The 19,051-nt window shown below is 37.3% G+C and overlaps 1 protein-coding gene across 1 annotated transcript in view; it reads left to right on the top strand.

Moving 5' to 3' along the window:
- Positions 1-18,561, top strand: part of OBI1 (ORC ubiquitin ligase 1) — a gene marked incomplete at its 3' end in the record, with an annotated part of 35,903 nt that extends 17,342 nt beyond the window's left edge. The window contains exons 5-6 of the mRNA XM_080689850.1: positions 2,219-2,307; positions 17,019-18,561. Coding sequence (XP_080545976.1) covers positions 2,219-2,307; positions 17,019-18,561 — 1,632 coding nt within the window. The remainder of the gene's footprint in view (positions 1-2,218; positions 2,308-17,018) is intronic.
- Positions 18,562-19,051: the final 490 nt, after the last annotated feature.

Below are 19,051 nucleotides of genomic sequence, written 5' to 3'. Positions count from 1 at the left end.
TGTGTGTTAACAATGCAAAAGAGTTAGGTGAAGTCTTCATTACTCTTTTAGATACAACAAGTAGGCAGAGTGCTACTCTTTCTAACCTTTACTCCTACTCTCCTGAATTTGATAGTACTTGTGATAGCTGAGGACCTAGTCATCCCATAATGAGAAATATTAAGGGCCACAGGTATGCTGAGAGACCTTGAAACACTGATGGTGATACAGTATGGGGAGAGGGTTATGGGGAAAGGAAATCAGATGCGTTTCTAATTTAAGCTCGAAGTCATCGTGAGAAAGCATTCACTAAGTGCCTCCCCTTATGCTGTGCTTGAAAGCTTAATTCATTTTCTGTCTGTATGAGGAAGTAAGTGCCTTGCCTTATATCTTTAGAGGGGCAGTAATGGTGTTTATCAGTCACTTAAAGAATTAACCCTCCATAGTCCTGGTTAGTGTGCACCCATAGAAATGAACAGGTGCTCAGAGCCCCCAAAGAAACCTGGATTAGTCTAAGTGAGGGTATTGGGCTCTATGCCCCCCAAAATATCTATCCTCTGTCCTTCTTGTCTTATGACATTCAAATGTGTATTTGAATGTAGGTGGGTAAATAATGTGGTCAGAAGTTACAGACCAAATTAGTGAAAAGCATTGCCAAATTTTTTAAGTACATTTTTAAGGCTTCTTGTTTTAAACTTTCTTAATTTTGTTTTTATTTTTGACAGTAGTTCTTGTGAACCATTAACTTTGAGTGTAAATGTTCTAGTCAAAGAATTTCCCTTGCCAGGTGAGTGAATTTGGCTGCTAGTCTAGAAAGTTATTTTTGTTTGGAATACATTAATGCAATGACTAGGGAATTTGAAGGAAGTACCTTTTAAGAAGATTCTAAAATTTAGTAGCATTGTTTTTCTAGCTTCCCATAATCAATATTGTACCTTTATATTTTTCCAATATTTAGTGTCCTGTTAGATAATTTTAGGTATTAAGCAACTCAAGAATAAAAAACATTCTTGGGAGATTTGTTTTGGTACTGGGGATTGAACCCAGTGGTGTTCCACCTTCAAGCTATATTCCCTAGCTTTTGTAGTTTTTATTTGAAAACAGGTTTTTGCTGTATTGCTAAGGGTCTTGCTAAATGGCTGAGTCTATTCTTGAACCTGCAGTCCTCCTGTCTCACCCCATTAGTACTGGGATTATAAGCCTACACTGCCATGCCCACATTTTCCCTTGGTTAAAAAAAGAAAAATTGCTTGTGAAGAAATTACAGGGACATACCTATAATCCCTGCACTTGGGAAGTTGAGACAGAAGGATCAAAGGTTCAAGGCCAGCCTCAGCAATTTAGCAAGACCCTCTGCAACCTGCTGAGATCTTGTTTTAATATAAAAAGAGCTAAGGGTGTAGCTCTGAGGTAGAATGCCCCTGGGTTCAGTCCCCAGTGACAAATCGATGAATGCATACATATAGGAAGAATGCATTGTATTTATTAGAAAATACTGGCCCAATTTTAAGGACTCTAGAGAATTGGGGAATCTTTTTTCTTTTTTTCTTTTTGTTGTACTGAGGGTTCAACCCAGGGGCTTTTCTACCTCCGGGCTATTTTTCCAGGCCTATTTTATAAACTTTATTTGAAAATAGGGTCTCGATAAGTTGCTAAGAGCCTCACTAAGTAGCTGAGGCTGGCTTCGAACCTATGTGATCCTCCTGTCTCAGCCTCCCAAGTGCAGGGATTATAAGTGTGCGCCACCACGCCTGGCTGGGCAAACTTTTTGAAAGAAAGAAAAGAAGTAGTTTAATCATATTCAATTGATCATTAGAAAACTATTCTTAAGTAACAATCAAGTAATCAGTCTCATGGCTCAAAAATTAACTCTTCATTTTTAATTTATAAATACTTGCATGTGGTATTGTTACCTTGCTTAGAGCATACAGCTATGTAACTTTTTTAAACTGCCATTAGTATAGTCCCTTAATGACTTTTAACTAGCTAACTAACATAACTGTGTTTATTTCCCTGGGTAGGAGATGTGCAAAGTGCTTGGGGAATATGGATTAAAAATGCTTGGTTATGTTCACAGTTCACATGTTATTCCCAGGGTGATTTTAAATTTCTGAAGGCCATGTTTTAGTAATCACTTTTCTGATATTGTTGCTCTAAAAATTACAGATGGTTCATGTCGTAATTTTTATAAGGCACTTTTGTTTTAGCTTGTGTTTAATTATTTTCATCTCTGTTTTAGGCAAATAAAAAATTGAAATTGGAAAATGGTGGCCTATTGAGGGAGAATTTGCGACTGAAGGCTGAAGTTGATAACAGGTCACCCCAGAAGTATGTATTTTATTCACAGAGCAATATTTCAAATAATGTTTCTTAGACTAGGCTGTGTGGCACTGCATAGTTTTCATTTGACTCTCTTAATTAAGCACATAGAATGTGTTGCCTTCAAAAATCAAGAGCATACTTTATTAGTAAAATCTTGATAAAGGCTAATTTTAAAGAAAGGATTTTATTCTGATCCTTTTTCTTTATCTGATTAATAAGAGGATTGCTGGGCTGGGGTTGTAGCTTAGTGGTAGAGTGCTTGACTAGCAATGCACAAGGCTTGTTTGATCCTCAGTACCACTACAAACTAACCACAACAAAAAAATAGAATTGCTTTATGAATAAGTTTTCCCTTGGATTTACATGTGACTTCAATACTACTGACAAATAGTGAGGTAAAAATAATGCACTTTAGCTGTTTTCTTTCAGATTGTTTCACAATCCTAGTAATAGTTATTTGCATAGTATATTATCTTTGCCAGGTACAACAGGATGTATGTTATGTAGAGCTCTTATTATTCTCTATTTACAGATGAGAGAATGGAAGCATAGAGAAATTAATTAATCTAAATCTGCACAGCTAGTAAGTAGTAGAAATACCATTTGAACTCAGGTGGCCCAACCCCAGAGTATGTATTCTTAACCATTACATGAAAAAAATCTATGTGAAATAGAATTGAGGGCATTTTTTTAAAAAATTGGACTGATTTGAAGCTAAGAAGTGAATTTATTCTTTGCGATGGAGTAGTTTTCATTCCATTCTAGAAAATACATGACTGCAAGTATTGACTGATTCAGCAGTCTGCTTAAAGTTGTAAGAGTTAGGAGTTAAGAATTGACGGTAGAGAAGAGATATCAGATAGCGCTTTAATGACAAGTGAGAAGACAATTTGGTCCCCAAGGTCTCTGAGGGACAGCATATTCGAACTTCACCCTATCTTCTCATTTAACTTTTAGACATTATTTCTACTGAAAAAAACAAGGCAGGAATAAGCAAACATTGGAAATTTATCCTACCAGCAATAACTCTTTGCTTGCTATTTGAAAATAAGAAAAAGTTGCCCTCAGTAGAGTCTAATGTGGTATCAGAAAATAGTAGAAGTAAACTATAAATACACAGAGATTACTGACAGAGAAAGAAGCATAGCTTTTACTTTTAAATGATTCCATTCTCTGTGCTCACCAACCTATTTTTCCTTTACTTCAGGTAATGTCCTACTTTGACAAATTAGTGAAATAAGCTTGGGAAGTGTTGCTGTTTGTGGTGGTTTGAATCTGTGCTGCTATCACTTATTGGCAGCTCGCCTTGCCAGTCATAGTAATGCTTGTCCATTAGCCATTCCCCACATGCTGAATGGAACTGAAGCTATTTTGTTTATAGCTCTTATTTCTTGAAAAGTTGCCCACCAGATTTCAAATTTAATGCCACCCACAAGGATGTGTGTTTTTAAATATCCATGCCTTCAACCAGATAAATAACTGAAGAATCTCACTGGAGGAAACCTGGCCTCTGTCTATGCTCATACAACGACACACATCTAGTCTAGATCCAATATAATTTTAGGATTTCCTATCTTTAGCTCCCATTTCTTCCCTTCGTGGGAAGGGAACAGTTTCACTTGAGAAATGATTTGAACTGACCCCTGTTCAAGATCATTTGCAATGCATTGAGGTATTAAATGCATTACATTTGATTTATAGTCTTGTTTACATCACCAAACCCTAGTGGGATTCAGAGAGAAGCTGACCACATCTGAAAATATAAGATGTGGCTCATATGAGAATTACTGTTTGTATAGAAAATAATATGAAATTTCAAAAATTTAAGAGTAAAAGCAAAATTTAAATCACTCATTCCATTTTATTCCCTCAATTTAGGAAGTCCCTTGAACAATCATTTTTCTCTTTCCTACTTGTTCAGTGTAAAGGAATACTTTTTTATACATGTGGCCTTAGTCTCTAGTGTATCCTACGAGTTAAACAGATATCTTCCACAAATCATATTGAAGAGCTTTAAAACTTAGACGCTATAGAACCAGGCATGGTGATGCATGCTTGTAATTACAGTACTTGGAAGGCTGAGACAGGAGGATCATGCTGGTTCAAAGCCAGCTTCAGCTACTTAGTGAGGTTCTCAGCAATTTAGTGAGACCCTGTTTCCACCTAAAGTATAAAATAAGTCTGGGAGTATAGCCCAAAGGTAGAAAACCCATGGGGTTCCATCCCCAGTACCACAAAAATAAATAAATAAATAAATAAATAAATAAATAAATAAATAATAAAAACTTAAAGACACTATAAAGATGGAAGAAATTAGGAAAGTGTGTTAGTTGGCTTAGGCTGCTATAACAGAGTACCATATACAGGGTGACTTAAACATTTTATTCTCACAGTTCTGGAAGCTAAAAGTCCCAGATCAATGTTTGGCAAGGATGGATTTCTGATACGGCGCTGTCCTCCTGACTTATCAGTATTCACCTTCTCATTATGTCCTCAAGTGCTAAGGAGAAAGGAGGGAAGCACTCTTGGGTCTCATCCATCTTTCGTCTATCTCTGAGGATGCTAATCCCTTAGATTAGGGCCCTTCCCTTATGCCTCATTTAACCTTACTCACCTTCCTATCACCAAGTTAGGACTTCAGTATATGAATTTGGGTGTTCAATATCAGGGAATTACTCTTAATTTTGTTGAGGTATCATGCTTAGTTAAGAAAATACGCATTTGCCTTAGTCCCTTTGGGTTACTTTACCAAACTAGCCATGTACTGGGTGACTTATGAACAATAGAACTTCTGCATTTCTCATATTCCTAGTGGCCTTGACTTCAATTACTACTCCTAAATTGTGTAAAGAAATTGTCTTTGGTGGAATTAGGAGTTCCTTAATATTTTTTTTCTTGAAGAGATATAAGAAAGTTGTTTTTGCGACATTTGAAAATTTCCTACCATTTCTCCCAGATTTCCTGTTAATTATCTTACCTGCATACTTTTTTTCTTCTAAGTAGGAACTGTGCCATGTCACCAGAGATGAGGCTTTGCCAGAGCACCTGTTCTTGCCCTCAGCTACTTAATAATATGGGGTGTAAAGCTCCATGTAAAACACTCTGGAGGTCATTTATATCAGATTTGTGATCACTGGATTAATAGCTTTTCTTTCTGTAAATATGTATTTAGAAATATTATGTATCTGTCATTGTGTCTTTAGTGAGATCTGTTGGTTTGACACTGTCTCTCTGCAGATAGCTTATTTCACTATACACCAGCCCCGTGACTAGTTTGTCATTATAGATCAATTGTCACCCATGCCCTAACTCCATTTAGGGCACGAGAAAATAAGGAGAATAAAGAATTCAAGAGAATAATAACTCTACATACTCTCTGGACAACAAGCACTATTTCGTATTACTAGTATATAAAAAAAATACTAGATGAAGAGTGCAGGAAAGACTTGATAGATTATAAGCTTCTTCCTCGTTTGCTCTTCTGTGTTTTTTGAAGCAGTTCCTGTACTCCCAGCCTTAATAAGCATCTACCTGCCTATAAGAGATTCTAAAATAAAATCTAAATCTTTGGCTTTACCATCTCCCCTAAACTTCAGTTGCTGTTTCTGTCTATCAGTTTTGTGCTGTTACCAGACATCCTGTACCTCAGGTTCACCACAAAGCATAGGAGTTTAGTGCTCAGCTCTGGAGACAGGCTACCTGAATTCAGATTTTTTCTGCTATCACTCTTTCCCTCCTACTCTACCCAATTCTTTTTTCACCATACTCAGAATTATCTTTTAATAAATAAAGTTAAAATCAAATTATTTAAATCTCCTGCCTGAAACTATCCAGTATTTTTTTCTAAAATGGCATCCAGACTCTTCCCAAGCTAGCCTGGACCTGCATCTTCCCTTCTTCTCACTCTTACTCCCCAGCTCATCTCTCTCTAGCTCTGCTAGCCTTCAATTTCTAAAACATGCTGGGCTTGTTTCCTCTGCTTAGAATGTTCTATTTCCAGATCTTTATGTGGCTGTCTCCTTTAATTGTTAGGGTCAGAGGGGTCTTTTCTTACCATTTCGTCAAAAACAGCCTTCCCCTTCAACACCTTCTCTTTTCTTCCTGTCTTATCATAAGACCACAGTGATAATGACAGCATGATGTGGTGGATCAGCAGCACATGTTGGTCATGAACACAGGCTCTGGGCCCAGGATCCCTGGGACTGAACAGTGCTCCGTCTACTGCCTATCTCAGTGATTCACGGGAAGGATATTTCACTTTCCTGTATCTCGGTTTTTGTCTTCTGTGAAATGGGGCCTGTACCCACCTTACAAGTTATAGTGAGGGTTCAACAACTTAAAATTTTAAAATCCACTTACAAGAGTCCATAGTTAGCACTCAACTACTCTTATAGTCTAGTCATCTTTTTAGCCATTATCACTTTTTGAAATTATCGTGTTTAATTGCTTAACCTGTTAGTTTTTGATTTCCATTCTAAACCTAAGTTCCACAAGAATAAGGCTTTTGCAGGCCATCATTTTCTTTATGTAAAATGTGGATGATTTTCTTGAGAGAATTAAAGGAAATAATCAATGGCTAAAGAAGGCAGTAAAAGCAGGAGGAGAGAACATTACTGTGTATGGCTCTAAATAATTATTGCCCATTTATCATCCTCCTATCCCACATAAAAGATTATCTTCTTGCTTGTTTCTATCCTTAATAACTTTATTACTCATCTAGTGTTCTCAGATAAAAACTTCAATCTTATATCTCCTCACCACCTCCCTTGTCCCCACACCTAGTTGTTTATTGTGTTTTTTCCAACTTGCTTCATTTATTTATTTATTCTTTGGGCATTGGGGATTGAACCCAGGGGCATTCTACCTCCAAGACACACTCCCAGCCCAATTTTATTTTTTATTTCAAAACAGGGTGTTTCTAGGTTGCTGATGATCTCACGACTTGTGTTGAGGCTGTCCTCAAATTTGAGCTCCTCTTGTGTCACCCTCCCAAGTCCTGGGTTATAGGTGTATGCCACCGTGCCCAGCTAGCTTCCTTCTTTAAATGCCTTTGTAATATATTTTTTCCCGTTCCCACAAGATTAGATTCATATTATATCTTGCTTAGCCTATTGTAATAACCTAACTGCTTATGCTTATTTTTTATGGTGAACCCTTAAGCTTCTGGTTAATTGTTGCCTGAATTCTAGAATATAAATCTGATCACCTCCTTACTTAATAACTTTCAATGATTCCCTATTGCCTGCACATGAAAGCCCCAGATTCTTAGTATAGTGTTCAAGGCTACTCCCTGCGTGACTTTCAGTCCAGCTTTCTTGCCTCTTCTCTGGCCTCCTCTTTGTTTGTGCTTAGGCAGGTGGCATTTCCTTCTGGACCCACGTTTACCATGTTGTGCTCTTTTTATACCTTCACTCATGCCTTTTCCCTTGCCTTCTCTGCAGCTCCTCTCTAGCCTCTCTTTATTCTTCCTGGTTAATTCCTGCCCATTCTTTGAAATCTAGCCCAGTTGTCACTTTATCTGTGAGGCCTTTTATAATTTCTGCAGAGGGAGCGCTTTCCTTTTGTTTTTCTGATTATTCTGATACCTATTGTTTTAACAGTCATGTTGTATTCTAACCAGTTCCATGACTGTCATGCTCAGCAGCCCATTGCCATTGACATATTTTTCATGCACATGTATATATACACAAAATACATTGTGTGTGCAAGCACACACAAGCATGTCTCCCTTTGCTGTGACCTGGCAGAAGGAAAGAGTCCTTATACTGTATTACTGTGTACTACCATTTGAAGGAACTACCTTAAAGTTTTAAGAGGGCAGGGAATCAAATATTCCTAGCATTTTTCTCTGAAGGAAGAGAAAATGAGATTTCCTACAATTTTACTTTCTAAATTGTGCCAGAGATTTGAGAGTTAGAAAAAGGACCAGAGGAGGCAGGTTAAGGGCTTGGATAGGTGTGGTGTGTCTGAGTCTCTTGCCTGAGTCAGATTTTCCTTCCCCTGCCTGTCTCCATGCCTACTCTGAGCGGTGGCCCAGTTCTGGTCCACGGGTCTGTTCTTCCTAAGCTGTGTCTCCAGGATCAGAACCTCTCCACCTGCCTCTTCAGCAGCAGCGCTGCTCTGGCTGCTTTGGCTCTTGTTCCTCTTGACCTATTCTGGCCTTTTTTGCTTCTCATGATTCTGCCCTGACAAATGCAATGATCCCTGGTATTTGACCCCAGCCTGATCTGATGACTGATTCTGCTCTGCCCTTTGGTTTTCCCGGAAGGGGAACCTGTAGACTGTCGGAGAACTTGATGATACCCTGGGGCCAGACTGTGACAGCAGGTTGTGCTCAGGCCCCTTGGCTGCCTGAGGGGCCCTTCTCTGGATTCTCAGCTAATTGGGGATAGACAGTTACTACGGTTTTCTGTCGAGTTGTCTTTATTGTATTGATAAAATATTTTAGGAGCCTGCAGTGCATTCTAATAACTAAGAAAATGGTTGGCAGAGAGATCACGAACTGTTTGAGAAGAATGACTTGGACTTTTGTTTTCCTTCTTTATATACCTTCAGCACACATTAGTTCTCAGTAACTCATCTGAGTAATTAGAGGGTCGCTGGATCACAATTGGTTTTTTTTCAGTTATTGTTTTGTTTTGTTTTCAGATTGTTCTTAATCCTGAGAGTATTAGTTTAGCTAAAGTAGAAAATGCCTAGACAGACACTAGCCCAGAGGATTTTATAGTACAATTTTGTCATTTAACAGTAGTCACACTTTTTTTATTTATTACAATATTGTTATTATATTTTGGAAAAAGATGTCCTTTACTGTAGAAATGTAAACGATAAGAAGTAGCCTGTCTTAATATTCTGTCCCAAGAATGATTAGGGAACCCACTGATGACATGCAAACTCTAAAGCCAAACTTTTTTTGGGGGAGACATAGAAAATTAGAGTTATTTCTGCATGGAATTGAAATGAAATATATTTAGCAAATAGAATGAAATTTATTCCAAAGTAAGAAAGAGTGATCTATCTCAGAGGCAGTGCAGAGAAAGTATTGCTTAGAGTTAAGCATCGTGTTCTTAGCAGCTTTCTCCAATGCACTTTACAGAGAAAAGGAAATGAAGGCTGACTAGTTACAATTTCCAAACAAAAGTGTCAGAGACCAAGCCTCAGTCACCGCAGAAGTAGGGAAGGGAAGTAGCGCGCATGAAACACAGTTGAGATCTCTATTTCTCAATGTGACCACTGATGACCCTGTCTGCAGGTTGCCTTTTATTAGAGACTTGCCACAAAAAGAGACTTGTCTTCTAGATCATTCACATATAATGCCTAAAACCCAGGTCATTTTCATTAAGAATTTCTAGTTTCAACACCAAAATTCTTTACAAATGCATAGTTGGTTTAATAAAATAACACAAAAAAATTTTCTTTAAAATCATGTCACTAATACGAGCTATTTTTAAACCATTCTCTCCATTTGAAAGCTTATGAAGTAGAAGTTACTTTGCTTTTTGCATGCTATTTTTGGAGTATGGAGAGACAAGGAATTACTACAAGGGCCTGACTCTTTGTCTGATTCCCCTGTCCATGTCAGCGTGTTTTTAAGGAAGAAATCAGGACTTTTGGGGGTTTTTGTGTGTGTGTGGTACTGGGGATGGAACCCAGGGGCCTTCTACCTCTGGTCTACACTCTCAGACCTATTTTATATTTTGTTTGGAAACAGGGTCTCACTAATTTGCCGAGAGTCTCACTAAGTAGCTGAGGCTGGGTTTGAATCTGTGCAGTCCTCCTGTCTCAGCCTCCCAACTACTGGGATTACAAGCGTGTGCCACCATGCCCAGCTAAATCATGACATTTTTTATTCTTGCAAATATTGAAGTACTTTGTTTTGTGACAGAACTAAGATGGAACATAGCATATGCTGTACTTTTTTATTCTGCAAAATTACGCCCTACGGCAGATAACTTAGAGATATTTCCATCTTTTTGCCACCAAAATTATTTTTCCACCAACAACTCTTGCAATCTCAAGCACTGCCATTTAAGCTATTTTGTACTTTTGGACAGTTGAACTTTGGGGAGGGAGTATGAAGGTTGGAATAAGGCAGTCTACCTCTGAGCTACACCCCCAGCCCTTTTTATGTTTTCTTTTGAAATAGGATTTTGCTCTGTTGTGCAGGCTGGCTCAGCCTCCCAAGTACTGGTATTACAGTTGTTCACCACCGTTACCACCAAGAATTTTAGCCTTTTTAGGCTTCTCATTTTAAAAATAATACTGGATCTTGCTTGAAAGTTAAATGATGATTAAATAGGATGATATATATGCATAAAGCATATAGCAATGTACTCAGTAACAAGTAAATATTTATTAAAATGGTGGCCACAACTATTCTTAGTGTCATCCTCCTCAGTGGTACTTTATACTACTGGTGAAGATTTGTTGTAATCATTCTTGGTAAGTTTCAGCCAAAAGTCCCAACACACACACACACACACACACACACACACACACACACACACACACCCCTACCTGTTTTTCTTTCCCCTCCATAATGGGCCAAAGAACAGAAATTTATTGAGTTTTCAGGAAAAGAAAGGTTCTTCTCATTCTTTCTCAGTATGCTTCCCTCTAAGATTTTTGTGAAACCTATATATTTAATTAGGATTAGCCGGAGACTATTCTTTTATGATTAACAAGTTTTATAGGAATATAGCACTTTATTGAGGAAGCATTGTCAAATCATACAGCTCAGCAGAACATCAAAATGCATGGTCTACTTCCCAAAGCTTCCCTAGTTAGTTTAAAGAGAGCATGCGTCTCCCCCACTTGCCCAAGGCACACATGAAGATGAAATACATAGGAGTAATAGGAAGCAGGTGAGAAAAGAAAACCAGGGCATTTGAGCCCTCTTCCCCGCCACCAAATGCAGTTTTGATTTCCAGGATTTACAATCCTGGCTCTTCCCTCTTCTCTTCACTTAAAATGTGGCCACTTACCCTACCGTGTGCACATGTCAGGCATCAGTACCAGAACCTCTCCTTTGCCTTCCTGCTCCCAAAAGAATTCGGATTTTTGAACTCATATTACAGGCTACTCATTCAAGTTATATGTAATCAAAAAGAAAAGTTATCCACTCAAGGAATCTCCCCAACTGATAGCTTATATTTTGGAAGAATATGTTTATAAAAGGGGGAAAAACAATGGGAAGCACTTCTCTCTGAAATTTTACCTCTTTGTGTGTTTAAAATAAAAAAGATACTTTTCTAATAGCTCTGAAAGTCAAGCAATGAAGATATACAATTACAGCTCTATAGACAGACAACTCTAAAATAATATCCACTGCATGGATCATTTTTTCTTACAGTAGTTTTGGCTATTGTAAAGAAAAAAATTTGAGACATACATAAATATATTTTATTTTCTACTATATCAACCATTATTGTAATCTAGATAATCACTTTGCATGATGGTTCAAGACCATAAAAATGACTCATGCAAGCTAAAGCCATGCAAAGCAATGTTAATAATCAGTAGGGAAAATTAAAATTGTTCTGCGGCCTTTAACACTTTTTATCAAAATGTTAGCTCTTAGAGTCAGATATAAATGTATATGGACATGAGAAACAGTAAAATTAATATTTAGTGCACTAATATTTATGCAGTACCATTTGAAACAGAATTAGAATGCTATTTCTTTGTAAAACAAACAGAAAAAGAACCTTGAGAATAATTGATTAGGGCTTGCCTTTTCATCATATGTATGACTTAGGATTTGAAGCTAGCTAGCACTTTTTTCTGATACCTTTATGAATTATCACACTGCTACTTTTGCATCAACTTCTAACATTTTATCTTCTCTGCTGTGTATTGAAATATTTCCACATGTTTTAATGTGAAGTTTTTTGTCTGCCTGTCATTACCTCTAGACATGTTTATCTTTTTTACCACAAATATTTTTCTCATCTCTGCCAATAAGTTTGCCTGTAAGTTCCTCTGTCATATCTAGAGTCTCTTGAATGAACTAGCATAGTTGTAATATTCCAACAGTCCACTGTTTCTTCCTTAACTACATTTACATTTGATTCCAATTTTACTTCTAGCATTAACACTTTTTGTTTCTCTGCTATACATCTTTGTTGGCCAGTTCCATCTTTTATCTATCAAATATAATGTGGGTTTTTCACCAGGAGACAAGGAGGCAGCACAGCTACACTCTTTGCTGTCTACTAACCACATAGCATATGCTCAGTGACTATTACTGATAGACTTTGAAAGAGGTGATCTGATTGGTTAATGATCATAGTACACATTTGTTATGTAGTCTTTTGTGAACTGAAAAGCTAGAAGTAAAGGCTCTACCTTGTGCAGTTACAGTTATTATGTGGCAGATGAAATTTGAACCATGTTGTTGGATGAATGGTACTATTGACTAAACCAGGGTGAATGAAATTTGTACATCTTGGAACCATGTTAAGCAAGGACATCAGTACTGAACACTTTTCAGATAGACTAGACTACAAACGCTGGTTCAGATCCAAAAATTGTTTCACTGTTGCCTCAGCTAACAAGTAAAGGAAAGATAGGAAATCAGAAGATCCAAGAGGAAGCAGGTGGGTTCACTTTCCCTTTGTCCCACCTTGTTCCCCAGGAGGGGCTTTCTGAAGTTTGGTAGTCTGGCAACTCACCAAGATCACTTCATTTACTCCTTTTCTTGGGGCTGAGAACCAGAGAGGAAAGGATGTTCACAACTAGTGAGCACTGGAGCTTACTTCTTGAATACTCAGTTCTGACATTTATTCTTTTATTTCATTAATTTTCTTCCGACACCCTTCAACCACATCCTGTGTCTTCGTGATGAGCTATGAGTAAATGGGATCTTAGGAATCTTAAAGCTGCTCTTACCCCGGTTAGAGTGCCTCAATGGTCCAATCAGTAGGACTTTTCTTTCTCTTCTGGTAGGGACAGGAACAATCTGGTGCCTCTGTAGCTATTTAGATAAGGGCAATCCTCTCCTTTTCTTCTCATCCAAAATGTATACTTTAGTTAACATTGGAAGCTGAAAAATCTTTTAAGCTTCTGCTAGCTTCTGGCAGAATATACTTCCAGTATCAGTTGCAGCTCCCGTACTGCTTTACAGTGTTTCTCTGGCATAATGAAGCCTTTGGCCATCACTGCTACTTTGAAAATCAAAGCCTTTTGGTCTCTAATGGAATGTTTATAAAAATACTCCATTTTGAAGCTTGCTCAGGAAAAGGAAGTATGGTAAATGATATTAGAAGTCCCTCTAGCTTGCCTTGGCATTGTTTCTTTTAATGTTATGTACTTTGGAAATATCTGGAATAAGTATGAATAAGAATATTAAAATCCAAATATAAGTAAGATTTTTATCTTCTTTGTCTTATTTTGTGGAAGTGTAGCATCATATATGTATACTTAAATGTTATTTCTATATGATAAGTTGCCCTTTGCCAAATTTAATCTAGCATTGTGGGGAGCTAAAAATCTCTCAAATCCTATGGCCAAAGTCTTATCTCTTTGCAATCTTTTACTAAGGCAAAAATGCAAGTTTTTTGAATGGAGCTTTACAGAGTGTTAAGGCTATAATTAAAAAGCTACACTCTATGTCATTCTGTGTTACTTTCCTTTGTGCCAGTACAAAAAAGAAAGCAAAAAATGTATGAAACACATGTGGTTCAGTAATAGAGTGACCATCATAATACTTAGATGTAGAAGAGGAAGCTTCCTTATCCTGTAGCATTTGCTCTGGCTTCATTAAGGCATGGTGTATCTTAAATATTTAACAAGGGCCTGCTGTATGCCTGGAATTATCCTAGAGATCTAGCAGTGAATATAATAAGACAAACTCCCTGCTTTCCTGAAGTTTCTAGTCTAATGGAAGAGCCAGAAAAAGATACGTTGTATAGACTGATTGATCAGTTTCATTGTTTTCATTATAGATTGTCCATTTACCCACCAGCCTGGGTCTCTTAATGGCTTGAATAAAAAGGTCTGATAGTTAAGAGTATTTTGTCTGTGAGGTGTTGAAATGGAACTTTGGGGAAGTAGGGGCAAAGACTTTTGGGGGAAAAGTCTAATTCTGTCAGATTCCTGGGAGCTAGTCTCTCTCCTATGTGCTTTGTTGCTGGCCTTTGTTGTTAGTTCTCCTGGTACTTCAGCCTTCTCTCTGAAGTGACACCAAACTTATGGTTAGTGGTATCGGTGACCTCAGTTTAGAATCCTTTGTTACTTCTTTTATTTTTTTAATTAATTTATATTTTGGTACTGGAGGTGGAACCCAGAGGCTTTATACCTCGGGCTATACTCCCAGACCTATTTTATATTTTACCTAAAATATAAAAAAAAAAGTCTCACTAAGTTGCTGAGAGCCTCTCTAAGTAGCTGAGGCTGGCTTCCAACCTGTGGGATCCTCCTGTCTCAGCCTCCCAAGCGCAGAGATTCCAAGCGTGCGCCACCCCAGCTCTATTACTTGTTTTAAAAACACAATTAGGGCTGGAGATGTGGCTCAGTGGTAGAGCCCCTGTCTAGTATACAAAAGATCCTAAGGGGGGGGGCAAATGCAGTATCTTAAAATAGCATTATGTTAGAAATTTCAGGCTAAAACCTAGGATGAGAAACTGCTAATTTCTTGGGAAGCCTTCCTTATTCGTCACTGGTCATTCTTCATGTAGGCTAGTGATATCCTTTGGTAAGCCTCTAGCTTACTGTCTGGTAGTATTGTTTGACTTTAGATCATTTTGATTTTTTTTTTCATGTAAGGATACCTTTAATTTAAAAGCTACACTTGAAAGAAGAACAAATTTCATCTGGATAAGCAGATGTGAGACTGTCACTTTTATTATTTGTATTAAATAAACTGCTACACAGTTCTTTCATTTAAAAACATGTGGGTTATTTGATTATGCCGGAGTTGTTATAATCAAGAACTCACAAATGTTTTTGCAGAATATCCTTAGCCTTTTCTACTTTTTAAAATTCTCTTGAAGAACCACATCTCTGTTAAGTACTACTTTATAAGCCAAAACACTTTTTAACAAAGGAGGAAAAACTCCTACCATTCACTTAACCAAATACTCAGTAGTGAACTTTGTCTTTTAGATTGGGAAGCTTGTTATTGTAGTTGCTTTTGTTTTGTTATACCTACGGTTTTTTCTTTGTGTTTTAGAAGTTGAAGGGAGTGTGCTCTTTTCTGGGAGTTCAGTTAATTGCAGTGAGTAGATCAATATTCAGCTATCATGTCTTTTAAAGCCTTTCTAATCCTGAGATTTTATGATTCTATATTTACCTTTGCCTCTGCTTTTTCTCTTAGCGACAAGAGAGTAGGGATCATATTGGTGCTGAGCTGGGGAGTAAATTGGACCGGGGGTTTAGAAGTGATGGGAATTAAGAGACTGTCTAGAACATGTTGTTACTGATCAGAGGTGCAATTACTGTTGGCTCCTTATGCTCCCTTACAAGTTTATTTAATACGCAATACATTTTCTGAATTATAATTATTTCTTATAATTAGAGAAAAAGAAGAAAAAGATATACCTAAAGATGAAACACTTTTTATAAGTTATCTTCTCAAATATCTTCCTGCAAATAAGCAATTCCTGAATATAGAGATGGATCAATATGTTAGTCATCAAAAAGATGAATAAAGAACTTTGGGAGACAGAAGGTATTTTTCATGGAGTTAGAATGTTATGGTTTATGTTTATTATCTCATAAACAGCAGTCTCTTAAAAAATGGAATTTTCTCTAGTGGTCAGATAGAATTTAAGCTAGACATTTTACATTCCTTGGAGCTAGAACAGTCTCACTATGTGTCCCTAGCCCCAGATATACCACCTAACCTATACTACATGCTCATAAGTTGTTTCCTGAGCTGAACCCAGTACCCATTCTTAACAGAATAATGAAAAAAAGATAATAAAAGATACAGTGAGTGAATTTTTTATGTGTTCTTTCTAGTCACCCTCCAAAATGTTCCCTTTCAGAAAATGTAAAAAATATTTTTATGCATAGTATATTGGAACTGAAAGCACTGACTTTGTATTTTAAAATTGGAAGAAATGAGATTGATATCCTAAACAATTGTAAAATGCCAAAATAAGTAGAACTGAAATGAATTAAAGCCCAGAGCTCAGAAAGGCCACTGAAAGCTTCATATCAAGGGTGGCTATAATTGAAAGGGTCCAAATAAGTATTTAAAACCATCCTTCCTGGGACTTCTAAGATTTCTGAATTTCAAATTGGCGTTTTATGTCTGACAAGGTGACATTGTATAAGAAATGTATTGTAAAACACTGCTGTACAATAGGAAAATGATTGAATGTAAATATTTCAAGATGTGGACCACTGTTCAAATGTTATCATAAATCTCTGCCATTGTTTTAGGGGATAACTCTTCATGCATATATGAGCTGAATTGATAGAGCTAGCTGTTGGACAGGAAATCATCACTAAGTTTTTGCCTCTCTTGACATTAGTCAGTTTCTAGCACTAAAATCTATTAAGTCTTTGCCTTAATACCATATGCTTATTATATAAGTGGGGAAGGCCTCTTTTAAAGAAAGATTCTATCTCTATCGTTGCTTTTGTTCTATTCAGTAAGTGGTCTGAAGTGTCATAATTAGGTGAAACTAGATTGGACTGGGACGGTTTACACCCTTAAACTTTGTAAACAGCTTGGACCATAAGATTGACTGTCCTTCTATTCTTTCTAGGTTTGGAAGGTTTACAGTTGCTGCTCTTCAGTCCAAAGTAGAGCAGTATGAACGTGAAACCAATCGCCTTAAGAAAGCCCTGGAACGAAGTGATAAATATATAGAGGAACTAGAATCTCAAATTGTACAACTCAAAAATTCAAGCGAAGAGAAAGAAACTATGGATTCCATTTGCCAGAGCTCACATTCTGCAGACGGCAAGGGCGGCACAGGCAGTGAGGAGGACGCGGCATCCCAGAGTCAAGGCAATGGAGCCAAAAGGCAGCCTGGCTCATCCACCTCCAGTTCTTCTCACCTGGCAAAGCCAGCCAGCAGCAGACTCTCTGATACCAGTTCTGCCAGACAGGACACTACCATCAAAACAGAACCAACCTGTCCTAAAAACAAAGACCTATATCAAAAACGGGTTGAAATAATGTTAGATGTGACAGATACAAGCATGGATACTTATTTGGAAGGAGAGTGGGACAATAAACCAAGTGACTGTGTACCCTACAAAGATGAAGAGCTTTATGATCTTCCAGCTCCTTGTACTCCTTTGTCCCTTAGTTGCCTTCAGCTAAATACTCCAGAAAATAGAGAGAGTTCTGTGGTCAAAGCAGGAAGTTCCAAAAAGCACTCAAACCATCTTCGAAAATTGGTATTTGATGATTTTTGTGATTCTCCAAATGTTTGTAATAAAGATTCTTCAGAAGATGATATAAGTAGAAATGAGAATGAAAAGAAATCAGAATGCTTTACTTCCCCAAAGACAGGATTTTGGGAATGTTGCTCCACAAGCTATGCCCAAAGCTTGAATTTTGAAAGTTCAGAAGGGGACACGATAGCAAATTCTGTTGGAGAAATGTCTTCAAAATCAAGTGAGAAATCAGGCTCATGTTTATCCAAGAGGTTGAATTCTGTTCGCTCTTTTGAAATGAACCGTACAAGGACATCCAGCGAAGCTTCAATGGATGCTGCTTACCTTGACAAAATATCTGAGTTGGACTCAATGATGTCAGAGTCAGACAACAGCAAGAGCCCTTGTAATAACGGTTTTAAGTCAGTGGATTTGGATGGGTTATCAAAGTCATCTCAAGGCAGTGAGTTTCTTGAAGAACCTGATAAGTTGGAGGAAAGAACTAAGCTAAATCTTTCAAAAGGTTCTCTAACTACTGACCAGTTAGAAAATGGAAATGAGTGGAAACCCACTTCCTTTTTTCTCCTTTCTCCATCTGACCAAGAAATGAATGAAGATTTTTCACTTCATCCCACTTCTAATCCAGGAACTAATGAAATTAAGCCCCCAAGTTGTTTGTTTCAGACAGAATTTTCCCAGGGTGTTTTGTTAAGTAGTTCACATCGACTATTTGAAGATCAAAGATTTGGGTCATCTTTGTTTAAGATGTCCTCTGAGATGCATGGTCTCCAAAACCACCTCCAGTCTCCTTGGTCTACTTCCTTTGTGCCTGAAAAGAGGAATAAAAATGTGAATCAATCAACAAAAAGGAAAATCCAGAGCAGCCTTTCCAATGCCAGCCCATCAAAAGCAACTAAGAGTTGACTCCTTAGGGAGGTGTCATTTGTGTTTTTGTCCTGAAAGGAATGTAAAGTTTTTAAAGTTACTTTTTTTTCCCCTTCAAAAAAGTTGTAGACAATTATGGATTGATAATCTTTAATGAGTGTTAGATCAGAATAGTGAATTAACCTCCCAGAGTAATTTCATTTTGAAAAGATTTTGGTCTTTTTATTTTTTGATCTTTTTAATCGGAGATGTAGAAGAGGGTTTCTGGTTTTTTTAATGAATATTATATGTATCTGGGTTGAGTATTTTTTGTTTCCTCAAATCAAATTATTTAACTGGTAATGAGGCTGTTACCTTCAAATCATGGCTTTCTTAAGAAAAACTATAGTATTGTCTATACACTGCTTATAAGACATGAGTTTCTTTAAAGCTTTCCCTAAGCTTTAATTTAAGCAATGCCATGGTAAAGAAATGCCCTTTTTATTTAAGCAATGCCATGGTAAAGAAATAGCACTCTGACCTTAGTCTA

The sequence above is a fragment of the Muscardinus avellanarius genome, assembly GCF_963383645.1.
Source record: "Muscardinus avellanarius genome assembly, chromosome: 2".
NCBI classification, from domain to species: Eukaryota; Metazoa; Chordata; class Mammalia; order Rodentia; family Gliridae; genus Muscardinus; species Muscardinus avellanarius.
The sequence above is the reverse complement of the archived record's forward strand: the minus strand, read 5'-3'. Positions and strand labels throughout refer to the sequence as shown.